The sequence below is a fragment of the Salvia splendens genome, chromosome 9 (assembly GCF_004379255.2).
Source record: "Salvia splendens isolate huo1 chromosome 9, SspV2, whole genome shotgun sequence".
Taxonomy (NCBI): Eukaryota; Viridiplantae; Streptophyta; class Magnoliopsida; order Lamiales; family Lamiaceae; genus Salvia; species Salvia splendens.
The window spans coordinates 22,952,982-22,964,166 of NC_056040.1; the positions used below are offsets into that span (position 1 = coordinate 22,952,982).

At 34.5% G+C, this 11,185-nt stretch overlaps 1 protein-coding gene across 1 annotated transcript; it reads left to right on the forward strand.

Annotated features, from left to right (window-relative positions):
• The first annotated feature begins 1,286 nt into the window (after window positions 1–1,286).
• LOC121746815 (blue copper protein-like) lies at window positions 1,287–3,609 on the forward strand. Its single transcript, XM_042140750.1, has 2 exons — window positions 1,287–1,563; window positions 2,910–3,609. The coding sequence occupies exons 1-2, from the start codon at window positions 1,386–1,388 to the stop codon at window positions 3,407–3,409; spliced, it is 678 nt and encodes a 225-aa protein (XP_041996684.1). The 5' UTR covers window positions 1,287–1,385; the 3' UTR covers window positions 3,410–3,609.
• Window positions 3,610–11,185: the final 7,576 nt, after the last annotated feature.

An 11,185-nucleotide genomic window follows, 5' to 3' on the forward strand; every position in this document is an offset into this window, starting at 1 on the left:
GTCATTCATCACATCACATGTCCACCGACACCCCAACCTCTTTTTGCTTCCTTCCCTTTTATTTTTTCAAGAAACTACTTATATTATCCCTTCGTGAATTGAATTATTAATAATATTAGTAAACATTATATAGTTAACAAAATTGCTTTGAATTATTAATAATATTAGTAAACATTTCAATAATATTAGTAAACATTATATAGTTAACAAAATTGCTTTGAATTATTAATAATATTAGTAAACATTATATAGTTAACCAAATTGCTTTATGCTATATGATTGCAGCTTTAATTACCTTAATCCCCTCAAAAACTAACCATTTGCCGCGTTTCACTGACCGCCCACCGTCACTGTCAGCCAACCAATATTCCATCCATCAAGTGTAAGATCATTTGCTCTAATTATAGTATTAATTAAATTTGATAATCATAATTAATAATCAGGTAAGATAGATATTCTCATATACTTATCGAAGGCCTAGTTGATGAGAAAAGGCCAAAATTACATATGTTTTCTGTTATTAGTTGTCTTTCTTTAGTTTCTTACTATTTTGTTTTATATTGAACTTTAATCAACACGAAAATCCAATTATATCTTGTTCAGCTCAGCCAAGGGGCTCTAAAATCTGTAGATGTAAACTAAAAATAAGCTTTAAAATGATCAAAAGCATTTGAGGTTATAGTTAGAAACCAAAAAAAAAAATATTGAGAAAATTAAATGTGTCCTAATTTAGTCCCCGCTTGATTGATTCCACTTAAAAGTATACTTCTGAAAAAATGATTGGATTAATACTTTGAAATTAGTGAAGATATGGTAAAATTAATTTGAAAGTTCCTAATCTTATACCTCGATTCACTAAAATATTCTATCTTATTCGATACAAAAAGGAAAAGATGAGAAAAAAGAATAATCTTGGTTTATTTTTGTTATCTTATCTCTTTCTTTTTCATCCTTTTGTCCATTCTTAATATACTAATATCCCCCATATTTTCAAGGATTGAAGAAATGAAATTTTCTTTATTAAAATTAATGAAAATGGGGAATAATAATGCAATCTTCTTAAATCTGTTTAGATGCAAAAAATCTCAATACATGTTTAAATCGATAATTAAGTATTAGAAACATTTATATATTTAGTTAAATAATAATATTTCCATATGATCCAAGATATAGAGAGAATAAATAATAGTTAAAGAGTCCCACTCTGTAGGTTATAGTACTACATTAATAACCATCCATCTAATTAATTAAAGGCAAAGTTTACACTCACCAACTCATTATATACATGAGAGAGAGAGAGAGAGAGAGAGAGTCCATTAATTTGACTTTTGAGAGAGGAATATATATTGAGAGAGGGATAGTACTAACTAAAGCTAGCAAAGAAAATGGGAAACAAGAGTGGTTTGATCTCCTTCTTCATCATCTCTTCCTCTCTATATGTTGATGCCTACCAAAACTATACCGTCGGCGACTCTCTTGGCTGGTACGACCTCCTCGAAAACCCCAAAGTCGACTACCGCAACTGGACCGCCGGCAAGAACTTCTCCCTCGGCGACTTCCTCAGTAATTCTCTCTCTATCTTCTTCACATCATACCATAATTCATTTATGGCCACTCCATTTTCATCTTTATTACTACTAATTTGTTACTTATTCCTACATTTAATTGAGCATTTAGTAATACTGTCCCTCTCTGCTACTTAATTACTATCAACTAATTCGTACGTATAATATTTTCAAAAGTGAAAAATTGGCAAAGATATTTTATGTATAATAGTAGATGTTAGGAATTGCCACATTTGAGATCAAAAGTGCGATACTTGAGTAAATGTATGCTTAGCTTTTCTTAGCAACTTCATTAGTTTACGATTTAGGGTAGTGTAATTGAGTTTAATTATGGTGTAATGATTGGGATAATATTAGTTAATTACGATAACATTCTAGCACAAAGTAACCAATCATGGGAAGAGGGAGAGATGAACAGTTGGCGGCAGGTCAGATGTAATGTCCAAAAAAGATTTGATGATGTTCTGACAGCTGTATTTAGTTAGAGTAGTATTTTTGGGGCATGTTCGTACTATACTATGTTACTGTTGATTCACTTTTTAGTAAAGAGCATCTCATGTGCAGTCATGGGGGGCTGTCTTGCATTTTGGGCAACTACTGATTCCAAGTTTTACTATTAAAATGGAAAATTTAATTCTGTTAAGTACAAGGTCAAAGACTTAATTTAGGGTTGTTATCTATGCTCAAGTAAATCTTAATTATCTCTAGTTGAAATTTTATTTATCTTTTCAATTATTTTCTAGTTTAAAATACAGGGTTGTTATCTATGCTCAAGTAAATCTTATTATATAATTAAATGATTAAATATAAATGTCATTTTTAGACCAATTTAGTTCATACGAGAAAGGAAATACAGATGTCATTTTAAAATCATTCCATGTAAGCGTTTAATTCATTTTTAGACTTTTTACATGCATATAATGTGAAAGAGTTCATTTGCTATGTGAAATGGGTCATTCAATCATTAAAAATTATCTTCGACACTCCGTGTTCTATCCCTCGTATGAACTAAAACAATCTAAAAATATTTCCATGTTCAGTTATTCAGTAATACAATAGTTATTTTTTTTTCTCACTATTCTAAGACGATATAAGACATATAGGAGTTTAAGCTTATCATATAGTTTGAACTTTGGACCATAGATAAACAAAGCTGTCAAAGGATCGGTTCAAAATTTAGCAATTTTACCCATATGTTACTACCAACTTTTCACTTGACATTTTTATTTTGTAATTGTGCGAATGATTGAATCTATTAGGTATTATTTTACTTAATCGTGATTGATTTTTTTTATTTTTAAAGAATATTTTTTGTTCATATTTAATATTATAAAACAAATGCAGTTTTCAACACGGACAACAACCACACAGTAATCCAGACTTACAACTTCACAACATACAAGCTCTGCGACTACGACAACGCCCTCGACAACGACACCATCGAGTGGTCGGCGGCGGACCCTTCCGCCACCGCGCCGCAGCCGGTTTCCGTGGCAGTCCCGCTCACGAAAGTCGGGATGACGTATTTCTTCTCGAGCGACTACGACGGGGAGCAATGCCTCAACGGCCAGCGCTTCCAAATCAATGTCACATACGGGCAGGGCCTGCCCCCGAGCCTACGACCCGACGACACCTCCCCGGGACCAGTCGGCCCGCAATCCGGGGACGATGAGTCGGTGCCGGACACCTTGGTTCCCTCCAATTTCGATAATCCTAAGGATACTAGCGATGATAATCAAGATGAGGCCTCTGGTTCTATTCCATTGTTGGCTTTTTCCAACTTGTTTGGGGTTTGGTTACATGGATTGGTTATTGTGTTTGGCTTTTTTGTGTTGTGTTGTTGATTTTTTGTTTGTTTATTATTGGTTTGTATAATTAATTCTACCTTTTTAGAGGGGGTGTTGTGTTGTGTTGTATAATTAAGGTGTGTATTTTAGAGGTGATCATATAGTTGATATTTGGTTTTATTTATTACATGCTGGAATAAAATGAGATGCATTTGCATTTTTCAATATGCAAGTAATAAAATATGTTGGTTCTTTGATATGTTTTCTCCATTACTGTGAATCGCAAAAATCAAATGTAGTAGTAGGAATCTATTTGTTCAATTTCAACTATCAATCTTGAATTAGTAGGAACTTCGATAAGCGTACCATACTCAAGAGTACGCTTGACGGTCGTCGAGTCCAAGTAATCATTTATGCTAAGGTTGAGCTCTGGAGATCGGTCAACCTGGACTTTCCATCTAAATATGATATTTTCTTCATGTTTGAATACTTAAAATGATATTTCAAATTTATATTATAAATTTTTCCAAAACAAATAAATAAATAATTTTCATCTCATTTTCGTGCAAAATTAGTTACAAATATTTTTCAACTCCTCGTGTATGAATAAACAAGGCATAAAGTATTATTTTTATTAAAATTGAATATTCCTAGTTAGTCAATTTTAATCTGTACAATCAATTATCTTAAACATTACTATTAGTTTTTTCCTCTTATTTTAATTTTACGTGGTACCAGATAAGAAATAACAAAGGAAAAAAGAAGAAATGAAAGAGAGATGATTTGACAAAAATAAAGACATAATTTTTTAGTTATTTATGTTGGATAAATTTATAACTTTTAAAATATCATTTCAAGTATTAAATATGAAAAAAATATCATATTTATACTTTGAATGAAAAGTCCAAAAATGTCTTCTAGACCTTCAAGGCATTTTGGGCCCAAAAATTAACTTTGGTACCATAAATGTGATTATTTGGTACTCCTTTGCCTTGTTAATTGATTTACATTTTTTTTTGAAATGTTTCAAACTAAGTAAGTCATTTCCTTTTTTGACATCATTTCTTTTACTTTTTTTCTCTCTACTTTTTTTTATCTATCTTACTTTATTTTCTATACTTAACTAACAAAACTCTACTTTTTTAAAACTCGTATTGAAAAGTAATGCCCCACTTAATAAGGGATGAAGGAAGTAGTAATAAAAAGGCTACAAAAATTCTAAAGTAACTGTTGAATTAATAACTATTTGGATTGTATTTAATGTCGAACTAATTTTAAAGACCGAACTAGAGACTGAATCTTGTCCACCCTGGTTTATAATCTTGTGGTCATAATTAATTCAAGCAAATAATATCAAATATTACATATTTCTATTAAATAATTCAAAAATCATTTGGGGATTATTTTGTAATTCCTACTTTGGTAGTTATTTGTTCTTCCATAATTAAAGCCACGTAAATATGGTAAAGATTTTTATACAATGAAAGTGCAATCTCTTATTCTCAATTAAATATCCAATTCCATTCCAACACCAAATCCAATATCGTGTTTTAATCTTCATAACTTTATACCTTGATCTCCCAAAGTACGTCAATCGATGCATCGAGCAATCCTTCGCAGACAACTGATTTTCCATATGAAGCATCGAATTGACACGCTTCTGCATAGATTAATCAGAGTCTCACAAATGGACATGCTTCTGCCAATATTTGATTCTTCCTCCGAAGAATCAGACGATCCCGGTTAGTAAATTCATTAATGTATTAAAATAATTCAATGATTTTGTTTGTTTTATAAATTTCTGTGTGTATGATGTGAACGAAGTGACATAGCTTAAACCCTAAAAAAATTCGTGTGGTCTGGAAATTTGAGATTTCCAAAATGATTGTTATGATTGTCACGAAGACATGTATGTTTCACACCTTGAGAAAACTATGAAGATGAGTGTGAATCCTGGTCGTAAATGTGCCAATTGTGGCAAGGTTGGTAGTCATGATTCAAGGAATTGCGACGAGATAAAGGAGAAGCAGAAAAAAAGTAATTCAAGATCAATTATGCCATTACGCCTCGATGTGATTTCCCCGTTGTTGAACTGATTTATTTTTTTACGTAGTTGAACTTAATTGTAATTGTGATGAACGATTTTAGATACACAATGAAGTATTTATGCAATCCAGTATGCCTGTTATATTAAAATTTCATTCTCTGGATTGACATTGAAAGAGGAATTTTATAAAAATTGTTGTACTTCATTTTTTCGTATTTGTTTGATGTGCACTGTATCGGAATTATTTTATGATTTTTTTTCCAATATGTGATGAAGTTTCTGCATGTTCTTGGTGAACCTAATATTTTAAATAATGAACTAAAAGATGTCACTCCATATAGTTATCATAAAAATAAATTTGAATTGCTATGAATGTGTTTATTGTTGCAGTTGTACTTCAATGATAAAATATGTCCTTTTTTTATTTTTATACAATTTTTAGTCCTTTAAAAATTACCATAATATATGAAACAAACTTGTGCTCCAATGATGTAAATCTGTGTCCTTGGTGAAGTATTTCAAATATGTATTGACTATGTGATTGAATGTGACTCAAATAAATTTTGCTAGAGCAATACCTAATGAAACCAATCTTTAACTGGGTTAAATATCTGTACACAAATTATGAACATAAGTAAAATCCGTGGCAATGTAGCGTCACTTTCAAGAGTACGGTCGTATCTCAAATCCAAAACATTAACGAAGTATTACATTACTTCTTCTTTAGGGAATCCACTATCATCTTTTCAACCTCAAGATCATTGTATTTGTTTGCCGGTTCGTAGTATCTTGTTGTGATGCGCTTGTTGTTGAGGCATTCATGACTGTTTTCTGAATCAACAATGAAAAATCCAATATACATAACTTCATCAAACGAAATAATTTATTCATCTTGCCCCGAAATCACTTTAATTTATTCAGCAATCAAAATACATTTCAAACTTAAGATGAAAATAATTTATACACCCAGATAAAAACAGTACTGACGACAAATACAAAATGTCTAGATAAAGCATACCAAATTACATCATCTATATATAAGTTTGTTCATCATAGCACTTAATAAGTTCATTGCAATAAGAAAAGATTTTATGATCAATTGAATCTACTTTGTCAAAACCAATATACATAACATCATCCAACGTAATAATTCATTCATCTTGTCCTGAAATCACTACAGCTTGTACATCAATGTAATCACATTAGAAATTTATGATGAAGCAAATTTACACACTCAAAGTTTCAAAAAAAATTGCTAAACACACAAAAATACAAATTTTATAAATGTAGCTGTAAAAATTTGAACCAACACCCACTTCATGACATCATAAAAACTTACTTCATTACATAATACACATAGTGCATACTATGATGATTTAGGTTCAACTGAATCTACAATGAAAAATCCAATATACACAATAACTTCAACCAACGAAATAATTTATTCATCTTGTCTTGAAATCACTTCAATTTATTCAGCAATCAAAATACATTTCAAACTTAGGATGAAACAAATTTATACACCCAAATAAAAATAGTACTCACGACAAATATAAAATGTCCAGATAAAGCATACCAAATTACATCATCTAATATATTACTTTATTCATCATAACACTTAACAAATTCATTGCAATAAGGAAAGATTTTATATTCAACTGAATCTGCTTTGACCAAACCAATATACACAACTTCATCCAAAGTAAATTCATTCTATCTTGTCCTGAAATCACTACAGTTTTACAACAATGTAATCACATTAGAAACTAATTATGTTTACCAGACTTCATCTTATAATTATATAAATTCAGTTATATCAGTCCAAAATAATTCTACCAATAAATTCAACCAATATTGTACTTTCTTGAACTCATAAAATTTCATCTTCTTACGGAACCACTTCGAATCATACATAATTTATAACAACATACAGTCCAAGTTTGAATGAAAAACAAAACATTAATCATCTCAATTAAATGAAAAATAGTGAACAAAAAATAAATGCCAGGATTGTGGTTAGCTCACCCGAAAGGTCTGGTTCGATCGGCTTCGGGGTAGACCTCGTTCTGATTTTAGGAGGACGTCCCGGTATAGTTTTTCCAATTGAATGATGGGGAACCAAGTTGAAGAAAAACGTGAATGAAAATGCATAGAAGCTGAACTAAATTAACATATGCAGTGGACTAATTGGAAAAAACGTGCTTTCTAAAAAAAATTTGATGGTCTAAATTAACATATGCACTGAAATCACCAGCACAGATGCAGTTCAAGAAAGCAACATCCCGCTTATCTACAACTAAAATTTAAAAGATTAATATCGTTAAATTCGTAGATTGTTAAAGTCGTAGAACACAACAAATACCGTTCAACTTGGTGTTATGGTCACAAATTAAACAAGGGAAAAGAAGCTCAACTCAATTGACTTAATTGATATGCCAGCTGGAGGGCCACATCAGCCTAAACAGAAAATTAGAGAGAAGGAAAGTTGAGGGGTCTAAATGCAAAGGAGCGAGAAGGGAAACAAATTGGGTATAAATGCAGAGACTCTCTTCTTCAACAGAGCCATGAGAATTGTGTGAGCTTGTGAGCTGTGGTCATCGTGAGAATCCGGTGATCCGGTGATTCTCCGTTGAATGTATCGTGTTCATTTTATCCTTCTTCCTTGAGTGGTTTTAGTTCTCCTATCATTGTATCTCTTGTTCCATTTACAATTGAAGTTACATTTGTGTAATACTCATCATCAATGCAGTTCCTATTCGTTTGTTCTATCGATTTGTGTCTTTGATTTTGGGTTAAGTTGCATCAAATCATGGAGGTGGTGATCGATTGGAGTTCGTTGTGTGGTTATTACTCTGATACCGAAAAAAGGATGCAACAAGTGGTATCTAGAGCTAACGTTCCTCGGACAATGATGTCGCTGATGCCATTGGCAGAGCCGGAGAAGAGAGAATTGGAGTGGGAGAGTCGATGGGGGCAACGGAAGCTGGAATCACAACAATTCGAGGCTCGATGGGAGAAAATGATGCAACAACTCCGAAATATGACTGTTCCAAAGCCGACTGGAGAAGTTGCAGTGGCAGATAAGGAATTCAACTTTGAATCACCTGTGGAAGAAGTAGATCTGCAGTACGAGGCGAGCCGGCAACAATCGGAGGCTCGATTTCACCAGCGGATGGCGGACACTGAAGAACAGGGATTGTCAGCCTTGAATCTCATACGTTCGTACCTCTGCCCCAAGTCGAAGGGCAGGGATTGTCAGCCTTGAATCTCACGATGGAGAATGGATTGTGCAACGATCAACAGCAACGACAGAAGAACACGCCGATAGCCATGAATCGCATGAGAAAGAAGGAGAGCCTATTGGGGATTTGTTCTTGAGTTGCAACATCACTGATCATCATCCATTGGAGGTAGTGCTGACTCCACGGCAGAAAACAGAGGAGCTGGAGCTATCCATACCTTTACCGCACAACTGTAATTTGGAGAAGGTGAACGACATTGATTCGGAGCCTTACGTTTTGAGCTCATCGCTAGAATCAAAGGACTACCTAAGGGTGGAGAACTCTAGGAAGGAATCGGTGGAATTTGGAGCACAAAATCAAGGAATCCTCATTCTACCACCTGCTCGAGAAAATGCTCAACTGAAAGAGCTTGTTGTAAGTTTGCCTACACCAGTTTATTGTAATTTTGCATCGAAGTGGCTGTTGGAATGTGATCATAAGCCCAAGGTGAAGATGAAGTGTAGGGTTGATTGTGTTGAATTCTACTCCAAATTCAGTCACCGTTGTAATAGTGTCAGTCTGGGATTATTGTGGAGATGTGCAAGCAAGTTGGAAGCAAGTATTTCATTGGTGACATCAATTTTCAGTCAGGATTATTTATCTGAGATATTTGATACTGATTCTTCTAGACATGGAATGGATTCCATAGGTGGTGTAGTTGAGCAACTTAGTGGTGTTGTGGAGGAAGAATCGATGATGTTAAGGAAGGATGTTATTGGTAATTTTGAAGAGTTTGGGAACTATAGCAAATTTTCATTGCAATTTTGTCTTGATGCAGAGGCTGGTGGTGGAAAAATTGACCATGGCCAGGTGAAGAAGGGCATGGAATTAGAGCAGAATCAACTCCAGAGAATTGAATGCCTATCTCATGCTCGAAAAAATGCCACGGTGAGGAAGCTAACTGTGGTTTTACCTATCTCAGCCGGTTATTGTTTGTCACTGTCGTGGCTGCTCAATTGGTTTCCGAGGCCTAAGGTGAAGATGAAAACGAAGGGGGTGGAACTAGGAGACCTAATTTCTACCCTTACACAAGAGTTGGGAGAAGGGATACAATTTGTAGATGATGCATTAAGATTTTTGAGTGACAAGATTACTAGAGCAGTAGTTAAAGTTCCTGCATATTTAAATGACTCTCAAAGGATTTCCACAGAGGATGTTAGTTCATTGTCCTATGGTTTTGAAAGAAAAACATTTACACCGAAGGATGTGCAGGTGCCGGAGCAAGATGGAAAAGATGATAGAGATATTTTCATCTTAGAAATTGGAATTTTAGTAGGCAAGAAACATGGTGGTAAAAGAGAGGAAGATCCATTGCATGGAGATATGTCATTTGATAGATGTCTCTGTATTGATGAAGGTATAAAACAGTTGGAGCAATTGGGATCACTGTGCAATCACTGTGTGTCAAGGGAGATTTTATATTGATGAAGGACTAGAACGAGTGGAGAAATTAGAGACACTATTTGTTAAAGTTGATCACTTGTTTCGTTATAATTTTCAGCTCAAGCCCTTGTGGATTTTGGTCCGTATCAGATTCTGGACGAAGACGGGACCATGGCTTGAGAGCTCCCTTATTCGTACCTTCCATTTAGGATGCTTACATTTCGTTCTATTCTTGCTGACAATGACTTGTTTCCTTCCTTCCTTGAGGACAAGGAAGCTCACTGGGGGGAGTGTTGATACGATCACAATTGCATGGCTTATGGGGGAAGATGAAGCTTACGGAGTATGTTGGCAGAGCTTGGCTAAAGAGCTGGAGACGGGTGAATCTACAATGAGACTGACACACAAATGCTTGCTGATAATAGCATTTGATGTATTGATGATAGTGTTAAGGTGGATACGAGAGAGATCAGTGGTTCGTTTGCTGGAGGCTTCGGTTAGGAGCAATGGACAGATCAGATCAGCGAGCGAGGCAGCTGGTGAGAGGGAACGAGTCTTGTGCTTGAAGAGGTTGTTGGTTGTGCAAGGTCATTACCTTTCATGGGAGTGGTTGTTCGATTGGTTCCCTAGGCCAATGGTAAAGAAGGTCAAGAGGCTTGTCTCCATGATTCCTTGCGGACAAGGAATCTTAAGGGGGATGGATTGTTACGGTCACAAATTAAAGAGGGGAAAAGAAGCTCAACTCAATTGACTTAATTGATATGCCAACTGGAGGGCCACATCAGCCTAAACAGAAAATGAAAGAGAATGAAAGTTGAGGGGTCTAAATGCAAAGGAGAGAGAAGGGAAACAAATTGGGTATAAATGCAGAGACTCTCTTCTTCAATAGAGTCATGAGAATTGTGTGAGCTTGCGAGCTGTGGTCATCGTGAGAATCTGGTGATCCGGTGATTCTCCGTTGAATGTGTCGTGTTCTTTTTATCCTTCTTCCTTGAGTGGTTTTAGTTCTCCTATCATTGTATCTCTTGTTCCATTTACATTTGATGTTCCATTTTTGTAATACTCATCATCAATGCAGTTCCTATTCGTTTGTTCTATCAATTTGTGTCTTTGATTTTGGGT

What these genes read in the sequence shown, in the direction of transcription:
- LOC121746815 (XM_042140750.1), top strand. Translation starts at nt 1,386, where the DNA reads ATGGGAAACAAGAGTGGTTTGATCTCCTTCTTCATCATCTCTTCCTCT. An exon ending in CTCCCTCGGCGACTTCCTCA is followed by an intron (nt 1,564 to 2,909) that starts GTAATTCTCTCT and finishes AAACAAATGCAG; the next exon opens with TTTTCAACACGGACAACAAC.